Source organism: Gigantopelta aegis, unplaced genomic scaffold, assembly GCF_016097555.1.
Source record: "Gigantopelta aegis isolate Gae_Host unplaced genomic scaffold, Gae_host_genome ctg3153_pilon_pilon, whole genome shotgun sequence".
In the NCBI taxonomy this organism is placed as follows: domain Eukaryota; kingdom Metazoa; phylum Mollusca; class Gastropoda; order Neomphalida; family Peltospiridae; genus Gigantopelta; species Gigantopelta aegis.
Genome location: NW_024533203.1, coordinates 20,087 through 45,838, shown reverse-complemented (window position 1 = coordinate 45,838; position 25,752 = coordinate 20,087). Strand labels below are relative to the sequence as shown.

At 34.0% G+C, this 25,752-nt stretch overlaps 1 protein-coding gene across 1 annotated transcript; it reads right to left on the bottom strand.

Annotated features, from left to right (window-relative positions):
* On the bottom strand, positions 1-22,946 carry LOC121391953. Its single transcript, XM_041523399.1, has 4 exons — positions 22,871-22,946; positions 18,801-19,241; positions 7,546-7,607; positions 1-252 (listed from the first exon to the last, which is right to left on the bottom strand). Exons 1-4 carry the CDS (start codon positions 22,944-22,946, stop codon positions 1-3), a joined length of 831 nt encoding a protein of 276 aa, XP_041379333.1.
* Positions 22,947-25,752: the final 2,806 nt, after the last annotated feature.

Below are 25,752 nucleotides of genomic sequence, written 5' to 3'. Positions count from 1 at the left end.
CTAGCTGACAATATTGACTCTTGCCTTATATCTGTTTTTCTCATCTGATTGTAGAGCTCCATGGTAGATATCAGAACATGATTTTATCTTTCCACCAGAGGTCTTAGCAATCTGACCAATATTAATTCCTTCAGGATACGTCTTTGTACACTCTCTGATAATACCATTCCCAGCTGCATCCAGAACAGACTTTGAAACTGCACCATTTGTCAAGTCAAGTTCAGCAGTAGTGGTATTCACTAAAACCTCACACTGAAAAAAAAACCCCAAAATTAATACAAGTACAATATGTAACATATCATATAAACATCCTGTAAGGATTCACATAATACAATACAAATTAAATTAATTAACTCATATCTATGAAATTTCTTCTGCCAGATGTTATATATAATGGACTTTTATTATCAGTTGTTAGCTACATGTACATGTGGATACAAGTAATATATGTCTCAGTAACTCTACAGTCAAACACGAATGATAAATCAGAAAAATATCTAAAAAGAAAACACCCTACAGATGCATGTGACATGGCTTTAATACTTTTGTCCAACTATGATACATGTAGGGCATATAAATGTTATTCAAAATAAATTTAGGTTTTTTTTTTTTTTTTTTTTTAAATTATTATTATTATTTAATTACTATAATAAAAAATAAATAAGCAGTCAAAAGAGGACTGATGTTTTACAGACAATAGTCAACCAGTCCAGCTAGTTTTAATAAACCTAGCTATTTTACATTCCAACTGTGCATGCGCACGCGCACGAAGAGTAACGTCCCTTGCCGAAATAGACTAAATCAAGGCTATTTATTGTTGTGATCAACAATTTTCATGAATCTTGTGAGTATAGCTTAGTATAGCGATGTGAAACTTTGGTGACTAATGTATATATTTCGTATCAGATGGTATAATGGCTGCAAAAAATGGTCCACTAAAGTTTACATCAGACCAAAAGCAGTGAAACAAGTTGCCTGTCAAGGGCTTAACAATGCAAAATTAAAAGATTCATACAATAAAATGAACTGAATTGGAATGTGTTTGCTACTTTTAACAATTAGAATTATAGTTAAATATTCGAGCAGATTTTCAATGTTTTATTCTCGACCTGTATCAGTATATTTACAATTTAACAAATATGCCTCCCCTTACACCTAAAACGAAACCCCAAACCCACCTCACCTATTTTTCCTTTAACGTTTTATAAAAAGAAAAAAACAGTCATATACATGTAACTACTTATTAATATTATGCTACATGTGTATCCATAAATTGTAATTTTTATTTTTTATTTAATTTCTTTTCTTTCTTTATGTATTTACTTTTCACTATCATTTATATCAGTCACATACAACTTCATTTGAAATAACTGGTATTTATGAATGTTAATTTTTAATCAATTAATTAATTAATTTATTTAATCTTCTCTATTATTTGTATCATATTCACAGTAACAGTATTTATTTATTTAATCTTCACTATTATTTGTATCATATTCACAGTAACATTATTTATTTATTTATTCACATTTATTTATTTAATTTTCTCTGTTATTTGTATCATATATTCACAGTAAGAGCAAAATTATTTGTTTTTAAATCGGTCTCTGGTCAGGCCAAAGTTCCAGAATTGATGCAGCGATATGGCTTCTTTTTTTTAAAGCATGGATTGCACAGAAAAGGTAGGTATATTTGATACCGAAATAAGGGGAATATTTAAATTGTTAACTTAATGCACATCCTACATGTAGTTCATGCATGATGGCATTTTGGCTCCAAATGCAGTTTTACATCATAGAAAGAAAAGCCCAGCATAAATCGATATCAAAATCGTGGGAAATTTTAAAAAAGAGTGTTGACATGCGAGGGTCAAAATCGGCACGCATGCTGACCAGAGACCAGAAATTTATTTTGTTTGGCCTGACAGTATTTATTTATTTAATCTTCACTATTATTGATATCATATTCACAGTAACATTATTTATTTATTTATTTATTTATTTATTTATTTATTTAATCTTCACTATTATTGGTATCATATTCACAGTAACATTATTTATTTATTTATTTATTTAATCTTCACTATTATTGGTATCATATTCACAGTAACATTATTTATTTATTTATTTATTTAATCTTCAATATCATTTGTATCATATTCACAATAACAGTGAGCAATACAACTTAATTTACAATCTAGAAACAAATATTATAATTATTACGGCTTATTTCTTGTTCTTTTTACTTTTGTTGATGGCCATGTGCAGTCATTAATAGGTTTGCTTCTCACATAATAATTAAACCCTCATAAGTTTATAATAAAGTTGTCAGCTAGTCAATTGCTTAAAAATAAAACGTACATGTTTCTTAAGCTACATGTACATATTTTTGCATCGAATATAAATATCTGTATATGCAACACAATTACATTTCTGGCTAATATCAGGCCAGTAACAACTGAGAGGTCGGGGGTGGGGAATCTGTACCCCTACTTGAGAACAAAAAATTTCATGTTTTTTTTTTACTACTCTATATAAATATGGTTTAAAATATATGGCTTGTGCCGCCCCCCCCCCCCCCCCCCTAGACTGTCTCTCAACTAGAGATTGTGCTCCTCCCCCATCTCCAGATATTGTTTCTTAGGCTGCATACTCTTGCTTCAAATATAAATATATGTATATGCAATACATTTCTCATTTCTGGCTAGTTTCAGGCCAGTATAGCAACTTACTTGTGTTGTAATCTATTTACATTGAGAGAGCATATTTTTAGACCTTTGGAGATTACTTTTCACTATCATGTATATCAGTCACATACAAATTCATTTGAAATATCTGGTATTTACGAAGTTTAAAACAAACAAAAACATAATTTATTAAGCCCTAACTCTTCTTTTTTCTTCACCATTTTAATTGTTTCAGCTTATTTCTTGGCTTTTTTCCTTTTGTTGATTGTCTTTTGTCTGATGCATAGTAATTAATATGTTTACTTCCAACATTCAAACTAAATACCTTATGACTATATGCATAATAAACCCTCCTGAATTTATAACAAAGGGACCATCCTGAGTTTGTAGCCATATTATCAAGTTGTCAGCTAGTCTAATCTCTTAAAAATAAAAGTGACATGTTTCTTAGGCTACATGCATACATGTACATATAAATACCTGTATGTACAATACAATTACATGTCTGGCCCTTCTCAGACTGCTAATAACCAAGAGGCCGGGGGGAGGGGGAATTTTCCAATCCTCTCCCAACTCCAGATATTGTTCCTATGGGCCTGATTCTAAAGTTTTATAGGAGTTCAAATTTCATATGTTTCATTTAATTTTTCTTCTTTTCCAGAACATATTTATCGGTATTTAGAAAATAACTAACGAGCTACGGGGAATTACGGATTATCTGTCCCGAGTGAAATAATGTTGTAAATCCGAGCCTCTGGAGAGGGTTTTACAACAATAATTCACGAGGCACAGATAATCCGTAATTCCTCATAGTTGGTTATTCTTTTTATTACTCATTGCCAATTTTCAAAGTATTCCCGCTGCTGTAACAAGCTTGACCACCCATAACAATATAATCCTACGCGCCATTACCGATGCACACCTAACAGTATTCACAGAAGAATAGTTCCAAAAACAGTCAAAATAATAAATTAAAACCCTTTTTTTATATTGGTACATATATTGTGTTTATTAATTTTTTTAAATGTCACACACACACACACAGACACACACACAACACACACACAACCTACACCTTAAAAACCAGTCATTTTGTGATGTTAACCCAAAAACCACCAGTCGTAAGCAGGGCACACAGTGCAACAACATTTTGAGTTTAAAACATCCAAATGAGTTCTTTTCAAATTGTTATTATGGAAGAAATAGTTGGCGTTATAAAAAGGAATACAGAAAATGTGGTAACAACAAATGAACTATTGAAGTTAGAAAGGTATTGGTCGCAAGATAAAACACAAAAATAACTATAAAATAACAGAACATTGCATGACCCTTGATATGTTCTAGTTTGAGACAGTTTGTTTCACGTGGCTTACAGGTGATTGTGTGCTGTACAATTTAATTGGACTCTGAATCGGACAATTGGAGTATTCGATGCAGTTTAGCTGGATTGTTGGAAGGTTTTTGATGCTCATGATTGTTGTCATCGTTGATGGTAATGTTGATACACCATATATGGGAGCTGAAAACAGACTGTGTACCATGTTGGATACCTCGAGTGTGTGGGACATCTCGCGTGTGTACGACTTCACAGACATGGACACATTTGATGCAGTTATTGCTGGTACCGAGTATGATGCATTTTTCTTTGATATTGGTGTTGAATTCTAAGAACTTTGCTGAGTGCCTGGTGCTGTTCATTTGTAATATGCGAATATGAATTTATTGACTAAATGTTTTTGTGTACAGAAAGTTGCATTAGCAGGACTATCTTTGCTGACTAATGATTGGATCATATGTTTTCGTTCACTGTGGTTCGTTAAATGTTTATCGGATGAGATACCAGCTTTGACCACCATAGTTTTCATCAGAGACGATAGTTTGTTTCTACCGACTGGCTGTTTTCTTAACAACATTTCGCCATATTTCGGTACCCTAAGTGTGTGCCTTGCCAAATAAAAGGGATCTTCATTTCTGGAGAAATTACATGGTCTTAGATTGCAGAATAGTTTGTACAGACTAACAGGACATTTCTCGGGTTCATCGGGTACTGCCCATGCTTTTTGAGTGACAACATGAGCGCCTGTAGGATTGTCTCCGGTCCGTGTTTTAGAATGTCTTTCAAGATGCTCGATGTATTCATGGCCTTCGGAATCTTCAGAACCATATTAATTGTTACAACAAAGTGTGTTTAAAATTAATTGTGGTGTTTGTGGTCCTAACTGACCTGCCTCCCTTAATTTTTGTATTTGATATATTGGGGCTGCATGATTAGCTAAGTTTTCTTTCCCTTGCCATTTTAAACATTTATTTTTAGCATTTATTACTTTTCTGAGCTTTGCAAACTCCTGAAAATCAGTTAGTGTATAGCCATAGTTTTTGTGCCTTAAATGCCTCTAAATGCTACCTTTAAAACCAGTCAAGGACACGGGCTCGTACTCTGTGCGATCAACTTTGCTCACACTAATAAAAAATTAGCACAATATCGCAGGGGAGATTTTTTCAATAGGTTGGTGTTCTTGCAATTTGTTGAAAAGAAATGCATTGATCACTTTACGGTTTTGCCACAGGGGCATAAAAAAGTCATCATGCATAAGATTGTTTATCACCTCTTGTGACAGGCAGGGGTGGTATGATTCAGGTTTGGGGGTAGGGGTAGATATAACGTAGTGCTGACATCGACACGTAGGCGAAAGTTTCCGTTACAATACTGTAACTAGGGTAGGGGATGAAACCGCCTTGGGTCGCACTCGAAGTTGAAATTGTGGAACTTGAAACTTACAATATCAGTTTTTACAACGTAACTGTTATAAGTGTTTAGTGGTTGTATAATGTTGACAACCCTTCCAATCAAATCTCCATCAACTTTAAATAAATCATTTATATGAATTGGTGACAGAAACGAAGCCATGGTTTTTGTGTTAGTGGATATTTTTGTAGACGGCTGACGTATTTATTAAATTAAATAAATTATTTTCATTTATTATATATTTCATTATTTTTTAAAATATATAATTATATATATATATGTAAACAATTTAATTACATATATACTTATTCCCCCCCCCCCCCCCCCCCCCCCATAAATGTTTGTATTTTAATAGTTTGACAGATGAATGAAAGCATGAATGAACAAAAAAGTAGTACCGGAAGTATGTAATTGCCAATCAAATCTCGTCTTTATAAAGCCAGCCAATGAGTGGCTGTAGAAGCAATCTGCACACTGTGCAGAGATACATGTAATATTACCCCGTATATTTGAGCCCATATGGTTAATAAAATGTTTTATACTTAAATCATGTTAAGGTATGATAAATATCTGCATACATACATGCATACACTCATTAATATTATTTCAAACCATATCTGACATTTATTGTGTACAGATCGGGCATTAACAACAAAATATTTTTTATTTCATGATTAGCAATAATTCACAAACATCTCTGATAAGCATTTGTTGGATGTTGACAGAATTTACATGTACAATATAAATACTCCCAATGCCTCTCAGCATGTTCTGTTGCGTAATCTTATGTAAGCTCCTTGATAGCAACTATGAGTTGCCAGGAACACACGCTTGCACAACTGGAATGTGGAATATTGGTCTAAGCATGGCTCATCACAACCTCATTGCACATTGAAAACTGTTTTACAAAGGGTAGTTTCAAAAGTACCGTTTGACAATCAAAAACGTTCAAATAAAGCTGATGATGACATGCCATTGGATACACTTAAAAAATATGAAGAGTACACTGGTGACTTCTGATGGCTGATTAAGGAATTATCTTCACTGCATGAGGAGCTGGTACATGATAATACTATTAGAATATTTATTGTCAAACGAAATGACCATGGATAAAGACTGAAAGACATTGCAACATTTTTGCAAGTTATGAGGCTGCTGCTAAATAAGTAGACAAAAACAATAAATTGTGTTAAAATGGATGTATGCCAGGGCTCGAAACTCGCCAAAAGATACAAAAATTAATAATGGATGTTGGCAAATTATGGTAAGAGAACCACTAGCATGATTTTAATGTGGAACACAAATATTAATAGTGGCTCATATGTTATAGCTCTAAAGAAGATCGCCCACATAATATTATTTGGGCGACTAATGCCATTATTAAAAAATATATTTAAGTCGCCCTAACGGGACATTGGTCACATTTGGCAACCTGGCCACAGGTAGTTTCAAGCTCTGGTGTATGCTATATATGTAAGATGTTTTAACTGACAAATTAAAACTGAAATTAAAACTGCCAACATGTACTTCTTAAAGGAACATTCCTGAGTTTGCTGCATCTTTTAATATGTTGTCGACTCACAGAGCCTTTTAACATTTGTAATTACATATTAAATATATTTTTCTGCATAAAATATTAATGGCTGTATATTAAACGTGTTCCTGATCATTCTAATATTTTTACTAGGTTAAATTTAATTTTATTTTCTAAAATATAATTTTTTCGTACGTACGAAATTATTTGATGACAGACTCCAGTTTGGCTTTTAACAAATATTAAGATGACCAGAAACACATTTAATATACAGACACTGATATTCTAAACAAGAAAATATATTTAACATGTAAGTTTAATCGTAGAAATATTTTATTAGTCGGAAACATCTTACAATGCAACAAACGCAGGAATGTCCCTTTAAAATATGTAAAATGAACTACTACAATAATGAACTAATTATCATGATCTCTTCCAGTTTGTTATAACCTTGGGTACTTTACTGTATATATTTTTGACCACATACATATACATTTTATATACAATCTATTGTTTTAAACAAGTCAACATAATGGTATGAAAATCACAAAAAAACTATGTTAAAACATATACATGTACCTGCTGCTTGGCAATCTTTCCCAGTTTTATGGCCACTCTGGACAAAGGACGCTTGTGGTCACCTGAAGTGAAATGACAAAAGTTTACCAGTCTAAAAGCAAACACTCTTTGGTTAAATCTTCATTAAGATACTAGTATGCATTGAATGCTTTGATTTTGTATTCTTTTCCGTGAGAGTCTACAGCTTTCTCGGGTTGATCATGCATATTTGTTGCCTATCAGGGGTCCATTTCACAAAACATCACAAGTTTACGTCTGCAACTAGCAATCATACCAGTCATATGTTTACATGTACATGTGTTTAGCATCTATTTCACACAGGAAATTACACCATTATGGAAGATGGAGCATTTTAAGGACAATTGAAATATGTCTTCGTCAAACTATATTAATGTACTGTTAGTAGTAATAAGAATTGTGGTTTAGTCGTAGATTTATGTTTTATGTGCAAAACTAGGCTTACGATGTTTTGTGAAATTGGGCTCATGCAGGCAACTACTCCTTTAATTCATCGAGATGAAAAATACCTGCTGCACGTACATCTCAATGCATTAATAATCTCACTGACAGTGGAACATTCAAACATCTTTTGTTGCAAAGGCTGCTACTCAAGCAGTTTGGCAAGATGTAGAGTCCGAGGTTTGTGAACCAGCGATTTGAAAATGGCGCGTTACTTTTAATAAGAGTACTTCCAATTCTGTTTCAACTGACGAAAGAAAGAAATGTTTTATTTAACGATGCACTCAACACATTTTATTTATGGTTACATGGCATCAGACATATGGTTAAGGACCACACAGATATTGAGAGAGGAAACCCGCTGTCGCCACTTCATGGGCTACTCTTTTTGATTAGCAGCAAGGGTTCTTTTATATGCACCATCCCACAGACAGGGTAGTACATACCACAGCCTCTGATATACCAGTCATGGTGCACTGGCTGGAACTGACAGGGATTGATCCCAGACTGACTGCGCATCAAGTGAGCACTTTACCACTGGGCTAAGTCCCGCCCCTATTTCAACTGACGAATGCTAATACATTTTTTCTAATCCGTTGGTTATGGTGGGTTATTGTCAGTCCTTGGGTATTGATGTCAATCATGATAACTGCTTCACTTCCAATTTGTCAAAATGTTTGGATAGTTCTATCCCCGCTGGTAATAAAAGTGACACTATTACCAGCATGTATGATCATAGGATAGATCTGACTGATCCCTTAGGTTTGAATAACTCAAGCAGCAACGATCATCGTGAAAACTTATTTGATGCATTTTTTTTATCAGACTTCTGAAACTGAATCTGATTTTGATTTGGAGGTAGATGATAAGATTTTTAAGGATGAACATTTTGGGGAGAAAGTCCAAGAGTCAATTGCAGTTACAGTAAATAATGTTTCATCCAGGTTTGTTGACACGAGTAAGATTTTTGACAAATATCCCATTCCAGTGAATAATGAGTTATGGCAAAAAATACAATAGGCTTTGCATAGTAGAGATCAGAAGGTTCAACACATTAAAAGATCTTTGAATTCCATCATGGTGAGTCTAATCAAACTGACAGAGGAGCTTCATGCCAAAGACCTTGACAAAAACAAAGCTAAGGAATATTTGGCAGACTTTCTAACTCTTCTTGGAAAATTCCTGAAATTCCTGAATTATCTGCACCATTCATACATTCGACAAAAGTTACCATGGAATGTGCTTTTTGTGTACATCCACCACACCGATAACCAGAACTTTTTGGTGATGATTTGCCCAAGCGTGTTAGAGCTTTACATGACATAAAAAAGCTAACGTATCTTCTTTTTTCAGCATGCAGTCATTTTCTGGTAGTTCGTTTTTAGAGGGAAGCAGACGCTGAAACCGAGGCAACAGAATGATGTATCGCAAAAACTTCAATCATTGTCAAGTATGACTGAAACATCTGTAGATTCAGTTTCAAAACATGTTCATGCATGGGGAAAACTGACTTCATAGGTAAAATATGACTTCATATTAATGCAAGTTGGTGATGTGAGATCTCCAAACACTGTATTATGACAAAACCGTTAAACTGTCAAGACAAAAATGAACCGCGATCCATAACAACATGTTTTAAAACTTTTATAACATAAAATTAAATACTGCCACCATGATATATATGGTTGTATTTAGTAAAGTGATGACCTAATATTCAGTCAGGCAACTTAATTGTATGATACTAGATGCCCGTCAGACAATACTAACGTTTTTTTACACCAAACAGCGAGTTGTGTCCCATAATAATGTGCAGTTTCCTTGTCCACAATCGCTTTTAAATTGTTGTTATCTAAAGCGTCAGTCAATCAGTCAAAATCACGTGGGTTTGTTTGCCACTCGGAACTCCTCGACCCATTCTGTGAGATATCGGGAAATATCGTAATCTGCTGAAGTATTCCAAACTCGTGATGTGTGAAAACCATATTTTCACTCATTGCTTCGCAATTCGTGAAAATATGGTTTTCACACATCACTCGTTGACATAAAAATCGTATTCGAAAAAAACCCATGAAATAGCCTCTATATATGAAGTATCAATAAAATGAATTTTTTAAAATTTACCCGTTTTTAATATATTTGCAATAAAAAGTCGCATTTTCCCCATCGCTTGCCAAAAAGCCTCTGAAGTCCAAGAGTCAAGTCACGTGACCCTGTGACGCGCTAACCGGCATAACATGAACGGGTGATTCACAGCCTTTCGGTCATTTTACATGGAAGTGGAACATGTGTATTTTTAAAACGCAAAAATGTTATTCTATTGAATTGAATTTTATGTTTGGAATATTATTTTGAAGTTATCTTTCAAATGTGAAACATGGTGAACCATTGTTCGGTGTATGGATGTACAAAAGCTGCAGTTAAAGGCAAAAGAAGTTTGCATATTTTTTCCGAAAGACAAACCGATATTGTTTGCACAGAAGCAGTTCTTAAACCGAACACGTGCGTATTGGAAAGGACCGTCAAGATGGGATTCGATTTGCAGTGACCACTTCACACCTGGGGATTACGACAATTATCTAAGATGGTCGATGGGAATTGCACCAAAACTTTTGTTAAAGAACTAGCTTGTCTGTTCCAAGCCTGTATCCCCCCAGTTCAGCCTATTTACAGCCCGGAGACAAAAACAAAGCCCTAATGTTAATGCTGAGGTGTACATTGTTCATATTTGGCACAAAGATACACCTCAACACGATGCATTTATATATGTTAAAAAAATAAATGTAGGAAATATATTTTTTTAGAAAACAAATAGCATTTTTCATGTTCGGGCTGTACATAATGATATCCCGAACATCGCCCAAAGACAAAAACAGATAGGCCTACCGAATGTTAATACGATTTTTTCTAAAAAAATATTTTCCCTACATTTATTGTTTTAACATATACAATCAGACCTCGTTAGAACGACCGTCGTTACTGTGACATTTACACCATCCGACCACAAATTGTCGGGAACAAACGTACTTCAATGTTATTCTGTTCATTACAACGGAATTCACACCTTCCGACACCGACAGAGCAAATTAGGAACAAATGTGCATCCGACATCTGAAAACACCTCTTTACAACGGCATTACATAATCACAGATACCATAGCATATTGGCAGTACACACACATCCACTTAGATTCCTTGATCTCATAGTGAGTCGACTGTGTCACATGCTGTCCGAGCTACTGACGTCTGCGAAATCTGTAGACATGTATTGCTTTTGCAAATAAGCCTTTAGTTAACCAATTAAAGGATTAACTTTGAACAATAAAATCTTCTATTTTCATATTTTGTAAACGAAACAGGTACCAATCGTAGATGTCTGTAACCAAGTAATGATTAGACTGACAATGAATGCCTTGTTTAATATATTTAATGATGTTTTTTAAAAACATATTTAATGTTTGTACATGTATGTGTATTTGTTGTTTTTAATCATAATTGCAATACATTAATTATTTAAATGCTATCCAGTCGGCTTGCGGTCATTTGCCCCCCCCCCCTGACATTTGCCCCTAGGACATTTGCCCCACCACCCCCCGGACATTTGCCTCCCCGGACATTTGCCCCCTCCGGACATTTGCCCCTTTAATACGAAACAACATTAAAACATATTCAATAAAACAATATTTTATTCAATACTACATGACATAATTACAAAGCACTTTTTCACAATTAATGGCCTATGCCCTTTAGGGTGGTTTTCACTTCAGTCTGATACATGACTATCAAGTAGATTAAATGATTTTCACTTGACAATACCGATCGATATAATATTTGACTGGGACTCCCAAGTTCTATAGGGAATTTTGTAATCATAGATTAATCAGATGTGAGATTATTAAATGCATCCTATTCTGCCTATATACACAATGCCACATTTAGTCTTTTGATCAAAGCCGTAGTTTTGGAGGCCATGACTATCAAGTAGATTAGATGATTTTCAGATATTTGATGTTATTGTAAACAAAGCTCATGCACTGGCAATGATAGGTGCGTGTGTGTGATTCTAGAAATATTTTTCGTAATTTGTTAATTTATTTCCATAATAAATGGAAGGAAGCCACATACATATTCATGCCTTCATGTATCTCAGTTGCAATATTTAAGAAAAATATTGAATAATTTACACAATAAAAAAAAATTTTAAGGGGGGGGGGGGGCAAATGACCAGATTTTCATTAAGCAAAAGGGCAAATGTCCAGGGTGGCAAATGTCCTAGGGGCAAATGTCCAGGGGGCAAATGTCCGGGGGGCAAAAGACCTGGACCCTATCCAGTCATCAGTTAATATTAATTAGTATTTTTTCTAAAAAATATTTTTCCTACATTAATTTTTTTAACATATATAAATGCATCGTGTTGAAGTATATCTTTGTGCCAAATATGAACAATGTACACCTCGGCATTAACATTTGTGCTTTGTTTTTGTCTCCAGACGATGTCCTGCAAATAGGCTGACCGCATTTGGCTCAACGGATCATCGTCGATGTACTCCGGTTCAAACTGATAGGGATGTACCCCTAACAGATTTTCTCCTTTCTCAAGAAATCGAGGTAGCACTAGAATAAATAGACAAATGCGACAAGTCCGAAATATCCAAACTAACGTCTGATAAGAACAAGCTATTTTCTGAAGAATCATCACATGCTGTCGTCACGCTAACCTACTAATGAATGAATGGAATTCACCTGATGCTACATCACAGGTCAGATGCAGGTCAAATTGACTGGATCAGTGTTTTTTCCCCCGAGCGTTTTACAAAAAGTCGCTTTATTAATAATTGGGGTGGTATTTTTGTTTTTTATGGTTAATAATGTAATCTTTATGTATTTTTTTTATATACTGTGTATTAATAATGTGCCTTGATTGTGGACCTTTAAGTGTTTGCCTTCAATCCAGCAAATCATGTTTTTATTTTATTTTAAATTCAAATTATTATATTACATGTATATTATTTATTTCATATTTCTTTAATGGCGAACAATCAGAGACTTTCCGACAGGTGGCGCTCGTGCACTATACACCATTTCTTTTTCTAAATTTGTATTGTCGTAAAGCACCGATCGGTATATCCACTCTATTATTCCCGACTTAATCGTGAGCATGTATGTGACTAAAGCGTAGAACGGCTAAAAATTAAAGTAAATAATAAAAATCTACGAAATTCCGCAGTTGGTAGTAAAAAAAAATAATGGAAGAATAAAAAAGAACAAAATAATGTCCAGCTAAATCATATTTTTTACATAATGGAATAAATAATATAAAAAAGGAATAAAAGTTATGAATTTAAATCCCATATATGTATAAAAAGTATGAGTATTCAGTACTGTGTCCTGAAAATTAATAAAGGATTGTACCGTTGAAGCGTTTGACCGCCTCGTCATCACTGATTGGACGAAATTTTACCTCTACTGGCTCTTGAGATAACCAGTACCTTTAGCTGTTCTGCTTACTCCCACTTGTTAACAAAAAAATGGAAACCTTTTGTTAATATTAAAATCCTTTATAATTATTGGATACACTACATTGAACAGTCAACAATAAATACATTTATTGATTATTTCAGTATATTTTATGCTATTTCAAGCAGTTTGTATTGCACAAAAGTCTCTTGCTTCGGACTGGGACACTCGACCCGACAAACTCTGTACATATGTGTTGACAGGTGTTGATTGTAACCAGTTGCAAACTCCGGGTCCTTTGTTTTAATTGGAGTGTAATACCTTGATGGCTCTCTCACCAAGAATGGTGTTATTGTTAACGTCTGTTTTATCTCTTGACTGGCTCAGCAACTTTGACAAAATTAATGTCTAGCCTAGTGGCTGTGGATTGACACTACTGTAGGTCCGACTTCAGTGACTGACGATATATACTTAGGCAGACTTTAAAATCACAGACGTCTGAAACACAAGCTATACTGACCACTATTTGTTTATTATTTTAAATCATGCATGAGATACCGATGTCTGGGCAGGCCGGTCCACTTGACAGATATGAATTTGTTCCAATAATAGAAATGGACAGGTGCTTCGGACCGACAAGAATGACAAAAGTGGAACCGGCAAACACACGTTTTAAAAAAATAATTTCGGTCTCAGAGATCGAGAATCGGTCCCAGACCGGGAGAAAAGGGCTTTTCCCCACCCCTGATGTGTATATATTTGACAGATAATACTTGAGTGTTTGCAATAAAAAAAACCGGTAACAGCATTTAATAAAGTTTTAATTTGTAAAACGCCACGATCCATTCTTCGCTGTTTACTTCCGGGTTCTATTCAATGTTATTTGTTTACCATAGTTTGACACCCAGTAGCCGATGTATTTTTCGTGCTGGGGTGTCGTTAAACCTTCATTCATTCATTTACTATTCAATGTTTGTTATCGCGATTTAATATGAAGATATACGTGTTTAAAACCACAAATTATTCGTTTGCAGAGTAGAGTAAATTCAACCAAATTTGTCAACAATTATTTTTAATAAATTATTTCAATGAAATAAAATTTTTTTTAAAAACCCAACCCAAACAAACAAAATAATAAATAAATAAATAAATAAATATATATATACATGTATATTCAATGTAAAATAAAAAAAATGTAATTACAGAAATAAATATTAAATTTTCAAATTTGTGTGTACAAAATGACATAATCTGATAGGAATTCTGATTTCACTGAGCCTGTTTTAACATAAATCTATTTGACCTACCGGTATCTAAATTTTATACTTTTCAGTACTTATATTAAGAAAAGTCCAATGTAAATAATCTTTATCATGCTTCATACACTTATTTACCAAGAAAATTCATGACTTTCCATGATTTCCACTGATAATGAAATTAAACAGCAATTGAAAACTGCTTTAGACATTATACTATTTTTTCTCTCCAAAGGCTGCAAGAGTAATAAATTATAAATTAAAGAAACAAAATACTGCTATTTTACAAATGTGGATTTCAAAAACCAGATGCAGCAAGAAATAATTATGACTATATATAAAAGTACACTTTTGGTTCACTAATAGTTTAAAGTGAATATAGGTACAACACCAATTAACACCAATTACATTAATTTCAAGAGATGCATTACATGCAGTATTCACACATAGCTTGTTTCATGTTCAGTGTATGATGATGAGTCACTTGCTTAGCATGTACATGTATTTGATAAACTGTACATAAACAATACCTATCTGGTATTTATATTTTCAGTCCAACAGTGTGATTTTATTCAATGCCATGCTAGAATTTATCACAATGTAGTCAACATACTAAAAGTATTATAAACTGTTATAGGCTTAAACAGTCACTGGAGAATAAAATGTTGGGATTTTGCTACATTTGTCCGAAATAGTCCAGTTAGGCAATAATAAAAAATAAAAAATAAAATAAAAAGAGAACCACCCCCCCCCCCCCCCCCCCTCAAAAAAAAAGAAAGAAAGAAAAAAAGACATTTATTTTTTGAACAAATATTAAAATTTCCAGTTTCAGGATATTTATGTAAATAAATTCTAGATTATAATTTGGAAAGTATTTTGTTATGGTTAGTTTGTTTTTGGGTCAGTAGCAAAAACAAAACAGTTTGTTCTGTTATGCCTAAGTATTTAATCAAATCTCACATTGCAAAACAAGCTCCGCAGTCTCTTTAGAATAACCAATAATGAAAATAAATTAATATTTGTTTACAACATCTCAGCACATTTTAAATTTGGTGTTAAACATTTGTGTTTCAGAAAAACAGCCTTCATAATTTTGACCCATGGTTTTGACATTTGGCATAGATACAGACTCACCAAGAAGGTAAACCCATGGCCACCACACAGGCTACTCCTACCAATTACTTTAATTTCAGCATTTTCACTTTCATTGGAGTTATTTGCTTGCACCACCATCACAGCATCCTTTGGTAGTGTTTTTGTCAGTAATTTCAGATATGCTTAATATAAAAAGAAAATGCATCCTACATACATATTACAGTTTACAAAAGAGATACCCAACTAATAGGCCCCCTACAGATAGATTAACAAAGGAATAATCAAATGTAGTTTAACAAATGAAGAAAAGAAAATTTTATTCTGCCTTGTACCTAAAAAAATTCTGGGAACATGACTAAAAAATATTAGGTAGGGCCAGTCTAAACTTTAAAAAACAAACAAAAGAAACCTACAGCTGTACTCTTTTTAACTTAAAAAAAAATGGGGAAAAATAATCAGGGTAAGGCTTTTTTTTTTAGGTAGGGTCGGTTTCAAGAAACAATTGTTTTTACACCTCAATGGGCACTCCACATCTCACTATTCTGTTTATATTGTATGTATGCTATTTGCATGTCTCAAACTATTATTTTCTTCTTCTTCAAATTGTGTATTAGGGGCTGTGGAAGAGGTGAGTGCCGATAGGGCCATATGGTCTCCTCTTTTTTCCTGTTACTGTTCTCAAAAGTCTGGAGATGTCATAGGCCCTATGTTAACATCTGATATTTAAACTTATTCTGGGTGAGCATGCCTCCGAACCCCCATCAACAGGTTTGGGCCCTCAAGTACATGTATACACACTCTCTCTCTGTGTCTGTCTGTGTCTGTGTCTGTGTCTCTGTCTGTGTGTGTGTGTGTGTGTGTCTCTCTCTCTCTCTCTCTCTCTCTCTCTCTCTCTCTCTCTCTCTCTCTCTCTCTCTCTCTCTCTCTCTCACACACACACACCACAATCTTTTAACAAACAGCACCCTATAAGTACCCCCACTTTCAAATTCTCCGCTGGCCCTGTACATAAATAAAAAAAAAGTGTTGTTTCTAAAACATTTTTTCTTTTAGTCTGTGAAATTATTGATTAAAAATAAATAAACTAATTAATTAAATAATCGATAACAAACATGATCAATGCCATGGGGGGTAGGACGAACTCACCTAAGCCATCCCCCTCACCAAAAAGCAGTGAACAAAACACACAAATAAACAAATGTCCACATAGCATACATAAAAGAAAGAAAAAATAATATTTCAACTAGATTTTATTCAAATAACATATAAATAATTAATTTTGTTTTACATCCACACACCGAGAATGGATAGGTTTTTGGCAATGACATACAAACGCCTCGTTTTTCAGCGATTCACGGTTTGTTTTGTTTTTTGTTGTTGTTGTATTTTGTCATATACTAGATCCGTTATGCAGTCCAGACATTCTTTGTGCAATGCATCATCGAATGAAAAAATATGACCACTTTTCCTGTTCGTACAGAGGTGGACAAGTAATTTTATACGACCAGTGGCTTCAAATCACACTACCGAACAGCTGTTTAAAGCGAGACTCTAGGGTGTATAATGACGACGCGACCTCTAAGGGGGAGATAATTTCTGGGTGTTCGCCATTATTTTAATTTAATTTATGGTGAGGCTATATTATTTAGCCAGGTTTAAAAACACAAGCGAGATTGGCCCCTTAATGTATGCCTTAATCTAGAGTACAGCAGTACTTCGCCTTACCATGTACAGCTTGTTTAGTGCACGTGTCTATCAGAGACTAATCTGATTGGCTTGATCATGGTTGGCGCAAACAATCAAACGTGCTTCTTGCTAGCATTACTAGGACAGAAGTCACAGCTTTGTGCTTCCCACCTCCTCCTTGTGACAACCAGCTAGTTTATATTCTTTGCTTGGGACTGGATTTCAGTTAATCTTCTTTTCGGTCTTCTTCATGTTGATTTTATTTGTCTAGTACTAGTATTAGAATAAATTTGTATTGCCCAATTGTCTTGTGTTTTTAAATTATATTATTTATTTTATTTTATTATGTCAGCATTCTGTTCAGATCAGGCAGTGTTCTTGTTGGGTGAAATTTCAAGTTATCTCAAAAATCTGAATATTTACTTTTAATATGATCCCCATAAATGGGATAACACTGTTCTGACCTGTTTATTTCTATTTTGTTAAAATGAATTGATCGCTTTGATATCGTAGACTGATAAAAGTAGTTTCGTTTTTATAAAGGTGGTATTTGGCACCCAAGATATATAATTGTAATGCTAAACACAACTTCCCGTGTTTTTATTATTAGGGGTCATATCCCTAACAAAATAAAAAGGTTCTAATCTTGTATTAAGAATTTACTGAATAAACAAATGACAGTAAGTAAAAATAATCAGTTACGACAAATTAAATCTACAACTGATGACAAAATACCAGATGACAGTGAATGGGCACAAAAGACAGAATGCATGTTATGCTTAAGTGCCTTCCTGGTGGATTAGTGATCCCAGAAGATGTCTGATACAATTATCAAACACCAATTAACACTAGAATGTGAGCTAAAGACTGTTCCATTGTTAGGCACTGAGGAAGTGTTTTACCGATCATGGTGATTAGGTGTGCTTGAGATACTGTTACACAAGTTGTTTGCAGGAGGTAATTTTTAATCGACTGCCATGCTCATACTTATGATAATCGGTTTTCTAAAGCACTTGAAATCAAGGCGTAGTGGCAATTGATTTAAGGTGCTTACATGTCATCAAAGCGCGTACTTAGGGACCAAGGGGTACTGCTATGCTATGCCTTACAGCCTGAGGAAACCCCTGCATCTATAGTAAGTCCTTGATATCTGATAAAGGAACAATGGTTAATTCCTAATAATGAACTGTTTTCTGAGCATTTATTAAACTTATTTGTTACATTGACTTACTAAAAAAAAAAAATCCATTTTTGAAATTTCAGTCATACAGTGTAATTATAGTCAAAATATTGTACATGTACTTACTGCTTGTATAATTCTCAAATTTTCCTGCTATTACGTTCCTTTCCATAACATCTTTAAAAGCTGCTGTTAAATCTTCAGCATCTGTTTCTTCAACCACAGATAACACAAGGCAAACTGGATGTTCAAAAAGCAAAAGTTCAGAATTCAATATCGATATAATTGGCTTCAGAGCCTTTTTAAGTGGAAATCCATTCAAATCCTGAAGATCAATCTGCACAACCATTGGTTGTAATGGGTCAGACTCGCTGTACATATCGCGCAATGAGTTAAACAACCCTTTCATGCAATTCTCAATTGTACTTTTCTCCTTTGATGCTCCACCTTGCCATTTGGATGGAAAGCTCAAGAAGACAAATTTAGTTTTACTGCTTACAGTTTGCTTTAAGACACATTCTTGATCATGTATTTCATCTAAAACCTTGCTGAATATGCCAGATTTTTCTGAAAAAGATGAAAATAAAAGATTCCATTAAACGTGTACGACATGTATGTACATGTACATCTTCATTTTTAAATCAAGAAAAAAAGAAAGAAACAAAATCTGTAATATTTAATATGGGTTTTTTTTTAACAGAAGTCCTATGGATAAGATTTTAATATTTAGCTTTACTGTACACATGTAAAAAGCAATACAGTTGTTAATTTTACAATTGTGGTCAAGAGCATGCATGCATATCGTGGGAAATTAACATGCTGTATTTTTGCAAATTGTGGTTGAACATACACTGTATAAAATTAGTTTACAATAATCATGACATTTCTGAAATAATATATTATATTTGTAAGACTGTAAGGTGACATCTCAAAAGTTAGCTGAATTTTAAATAGACCATGAATTTCAATTTTATTATTGTTTTTTAATCACAAACAACTGACATATATGGAATAGTTGTAATAAAGTGAAGTGAGCATTCTTACTCTTAGCCTAGGTATCTTACAAGCTGAAATCAACAACAAGCAGTTAACTGACACGCTGAAATCAACAACAGTGCACAAATTACAAACTTGTTGGGGGTGGGGAATTGATTAGTTATTACCTCCCCCCCCCCCCAAAAAAAAACACTACTAAAAGACCCCAAAACACAACAACATAAAGAATGCTATTTTAAAGAAATAATAAACTCTATTTGAAAAAAAAGTATTAGCTCTAAAAAGTTTATTGTTATTTTAATGTCATAGGCCTTAGACGCTGGGGTGGGTGGTTGCAGGGAGCACTGGCCTCCAACTCTGAAGATAGTGCATCCGGTCTACCAGTCTACCCCCTCCAATAAATCAAAGTAATATATTAACTGCCCCTATACCCTCTATCGTTGTCTTTGATTTTGATCAGGGAATACGGTTTTATTATTCAGATTTATTCCAGTTTGTGCACAATTAGCTGAAAATTATGCATTTTCATATTCATATACAGTGGACTCTGTCTAAACTGGATTCTGTGTAATCCGGATCTCTGCGTAAACCGGTCCATTTCTAAAGTCCTGTCCAGCTACCGTTTATCTCTTTGGTATAAATCTCTGCCTAATCCGTACTCTGTCGACTCCAGACTCCAGATCAAAAATCAAGAATGAAAGAACCGTTCATGCATTAATTACCTCTGTCTACACTGGATTGGGATTTGACTGAACGACGGGCTGCTTAATTATGATCGTCACTTGCTGAGTAATCAGGACGCCGTTGCAAGATCAAATACAAACTGTTTACTCTTATTGCAGTAGGCCGCTATAGATCTGGATTTTGTATTCAAATAATTTCGTATGTAAGAATGAATAAATGTTTTAGGAAATAAAATTAAATTTAACCTAGTACAAATATTAGAAAGACCAGAAACACGTTTAATATGTAGCCACTAATATTTTATGCAGATAAATATATTTGATATGTAATTACAATCATTAAAAAGTCTCTGTTAGTGGATAACATCTTAAAAATTGTAGCAAACTCAGGAATGTCCCTTTAAGTATTTTTTTTGTCTATGAAGTAATCGATTGCAAGTCTGGGTGGTATGACTGTGTTTCCCAACCATCCATTGGTTCAAATGTTAATGTTGATCGCGAGTTGTCAATTATTCAAGAACCATAACTGTGGATGAACTCTGTCTAAACCGGTACTCTATGTAAACCGGACTATTTCGACGGTACGAAGCGAGTCCAGTTTAGACAGAGTCCACTGTATAAATACTCTATACATGCAGTAATAATTTCATTAATGTATTTTAATACTGCCCATGGCGACCTTTATTGGCTAAGGGCAACTAAGAATTTTACTAAGGTAGTCTGTTGGGTGACATTCGATATTGGGGTCTGACGAGTATGGTACCAGTTAAAAAAGGAAACCACTGAAACTGAATCAAATGTGACAAAACACATTACGTCTGTTTGCCGCGAACTACAGCAGCAGAAGACATAGAACATATGCTCTATATTTTAACAGTGCCAGACTCAGCTTCTGTGGCTTTTGGCCGGGTCTTTCTAAAAATAGACCTCAAAACATATTGAAGACATTGCTTATTAGAATGAACTGGATAAATATCTAGTAGAGCTACTATTTGACACTTGTTATTCAATGTTATGGTAAAAAGGAATCATATTTAATTAGCTTACATTATTCTGGGACAAAATCAAAATCCATCTTGTAGTTTTAACGTACACTAACGTGAGTGCATGTGCACATACAAAAATAACAACAACATTTTCCATTACTACGGTCAGTTAACTGATGCAGGGCTTCTAGAATGTTTATAAAATCTACTAGCCATGGGATCAGTGATTTTAGAAATTTACTAGCCATGATTAAAAATTCACTAGCCCTACTTTACTTAAAGTTAATACAATTTTACTAAATACTAGTAATAATCAAATATCCCAAACAAAAATTGCAAGCTTATTAAATAGCTGGTAACAACCTTGCGACAACCGCATAACTACCACGTTTCGAGCTAGTATTTGGAACCTTTTTACAACCATGCGACTAGCTTGTTGCAAGCTTTTCTTACATGCTTGCAACTAGGTTGTAGCAAGCTTGCCACACACTTGTGACTACCTTGCAGCAAGCTTGCGCAAGCATGCAGCAAGCTTGCAAAATGAAAATATGCTTGCGGGAAGCTAGCAAGTTGAAGATATGCATGCAGCAAGCATGCAGCTAGCTTGCGCAAGCATGCAGCAATTATTTAAGCTTGCAAAATGAAAATATGCTTGCGGGAAGCTTGCAGAATTACTGACTACCTTACGCGAGCTAAATGTTAGCTTGCATTGCTTGTACAACCTTGTAACAAGGTTGTAACTACCTTGCCGCAAGCATGCATTTTTGTTTGGGATGTTACCTAAAGTGGGAGATAGAGCTTAAAAACACTAACACTGGGGGGGGGGGGGGGAGCAGGATATTCATATTTACAAAATAGACTTAACTGCAACATTTGACACAAAACATTCACTAGCTGTCGGGCATTGCAATAGTAGTTATTTACTAGCCCAATATTGAATATCACTAGTCATGGGAGTGGGGCTACCATAATCTAGAAGCCCTGTCTGGCATGGCAATAGTAGTTATTTACTAGCCCAACACTGAATATCACTAGTCATGGGAGTGGGGCTACCATAATCTAGAAGCCCTGTCTGGCATGGCAATAGTAGTTATTTACTAGCCCAACATTGAATATCACTAGTCATGGGAGTGAGGCTACCATAATCTAGAAGCCCCGTCGAGCATGGCGATAGTAGTTATTTACTAGCCCAACATTGAATATCACTAGTCATGGGAGTGAGGCTACCATAATCTAAAAGCCCTGTGATTGTCATTGTCGGTATTGTTTTAAATTTAAGCGATTTGCATTAAATAAGAACATATATCACATCTGAAGTCTTGACACCAAGACTTACATGAAGACATAACAGTCCCAATATTATTGTAATAAACAATAAGTACGCTGTTATGCTTTGTAATATAATAACTAAGTACATTGTGTATATACATATATAGATAGATCTTTTTTTACAAATTTATTTTTCTTTTGATATTTATTTTATTAGTAGCCTACTACTGTAGCATTTACAATATCCAAATTAAACACACACGTGTGCATGCTTTGTCCATAGGAGGACAGCCATTCACGAGGAAATCTGTTACTGGAGACTGTACCCCTTCTTGCATCGCCAGTTTATTTCATCCCTCTTGCATTGCCACAAAGCGGACTGCCACCCACAGACTTATTTAATAATTATACTAAAGCACGCGCAGTTCTACCTTTATTTTCTTTGTATTGCATTATTTGTTTTTACTTCAGAGATAATGCAAGTCATAGGTTATGAGCCAGACCCCAAAATTTTGGCCACCAGTATCATGAGGGGAGTATAAGGCTCATAGTGATTTTTCAAAACGTATATTACCCCTAGAGTTAAAAAATATGTGATAGCATTGGAACAGTGGTGGCTTTTAGTATGTCATCACCTTTTATATAAGCCTACCCTAAAATAAACTGCAGATTTAAAAAAAAAAAATTCATTTTGATAAATGGAGTGACAAATATATTTATTTGATGTAATTTCATAAATAAAGATTAACAGTTTTAGATACATGGATTTGAAAGATATTCATTATGAAATTCAGTTAATAAAATATATTTCATGTGATAAGAATATTTAAAAAATAATGTTAAAATTGTTTGCACCATACTACTTATCTGAAAAAGGAACATTCCACAAATTAAGACATTTAAAAGATTTTTTTTCAATTTCTTGTTTGGTTTCTGAAAATAATTTAACAGAAACAGCCTGAACTAATTATTTAAGGATAATATTTAATGCAAATAGGACAAGATATTTTATTTATTTTATCAAATAACCGCTAAAAACGTCTTAATTGTATGTATTTCACCAAAAGGTTGCAAACTATTTTTGAAAACATCACAATTACAAAAGCATATATATTTTGATGACAGGACTTCTATTTAATTTGTATTCTACATAAGGACGTTGAAATTAAGTTTTGTTTAGGAATCTGGTAAATGTACATGTAAACGTTACTTGAATTAATAAAGGTCATTTTGAGGTCACAAAAGTTCAAATTTGCATATAACCATAAAAATCCGAACATAGGTGATTATGTGAAATACAGTAAAATCATTAAATATGTTTTTCTTGTTATTTATTATTTTTATTAATTAATTAAAATACTGAAATAAATACATATATTCATATATACATGTATTTACATTTGTGCATGCACACGCACGCACAGTTTGGCCAATTTTCAGATATGTAGAATATTTCTTTGAAAATTATTAAAATGTAGTTATTAATTTAAAAGGGACATTCCTGAGTTTGCTGCAATGTTTAAGATGTTATCGACTAACAAAGACTTTTTGACGACTGTAATTACATATCAAATATATTTTTATGCATAAAATATTAGTGGCTGTATATTAATTGTGTTTCTGATTGTTCTAATATTTGTAATAGGTTAAATTTCATTTTATTCCATAAAAGGATTATTTTCATACGTACAGAATTATTTGAAGACAAACTCCAGTTTAGTCTTCTTACAACTATTAAGAGGACCAGAAACACATTGAATATACAGACACTGATATTCTAAACAAGAAAATATATTTAATATGTAAATTTAATCGTAGAAATATTTTATTAGTCGGAAACATCTTACAATGCAGCAAACTCGGGAATGTCCCTTTAAAAATAATTGTTTAGCCAGATTAAATGTTGTAGCCACTTAGTATAAAATTAGCAACTGGCTAATTTGGCAGTGGACAAGGCGAGCCATGCATGCATACATACATACATACATACATCAGTGTTCGAGATTAACGGTATCCCGATATCCCGAGGATACCAGAATTTAATTTTGGATACCAGACTTCCAGAACCCAGTATCTCACCGGGAAACCATATAATGTTGTTGTTTTTTAATCCTGCGTTTTTATGTTTTGCTAAACAAAAAAAGTCATCATTTACAAGTGAAGTTAAGAAACAGTATTTTCTAGCTCATACCCGGTCTAATGTTACACCGTAACAATAGCTCTCACTACTCGTACACAGCCTAATGCTACACTGGAGCAATGGTGGCATAGCAATAGACTGGGAACCGCTAAGTCGCTATTGTTTTTGTTGGAAGTTTCCTCCCTTCAAATTTTATTTGAGATACTGATTCCACATCTGCAGAAAATTGATAAGGTTTATCATTAGTAATGTCAGAAACACTTATAGATTACTGCTAAATATTAATTTATTTCATTATTATGCAAAAATAGAAGCAGCAAATATTTTTTCCTATTCCATTTGATTGCGAATTTCACGAATTGCAGTGTAGCATTAGATTGAGAACGAGAACAGTGTCATCCAAGTTTGTTACGATGTTATTTATGAATTTCATTTAAGTGGGATACTAAATTCTCAGGTGGGATACCATATTTTGAAATGTTACATGTAGTATCCAACTGGGATACTAGCTGTCCAAAATATTTAATCTCGAATACTGTACATACATACATACATACATACATACATACATACATACATACATACATACATACATAGATAGATAGATACAGACAGACAGACAGACAGACAGCACAGACACACATACATTAAAATATTAAAAAATAATTTTAAAATAAATAAATACTAGTATATGCACACCTTATGAAAATTTCAGAAGAATAACAGTGCTACTTTCTACATACCAAATAATTTCCTTTTGGGCTCCTAACTGGACACCCTCACTCCAAGGTGCAAACATACGGGATCACCACTTATGTCGTCTTTTAACCTGGACATATTTGCTGTGACATGTCGACAACATAACCTTCAACAGATTTTGTAAAAACACTTACTAAAAACACTGAGGTCATCCAGATACTGCACAAGCTTTAGTATGGTGTGTGCCCAAAACACACCTGGACTGGAGACGGGACTGGCACTGAGGCTGGTGAATATGGTACCAG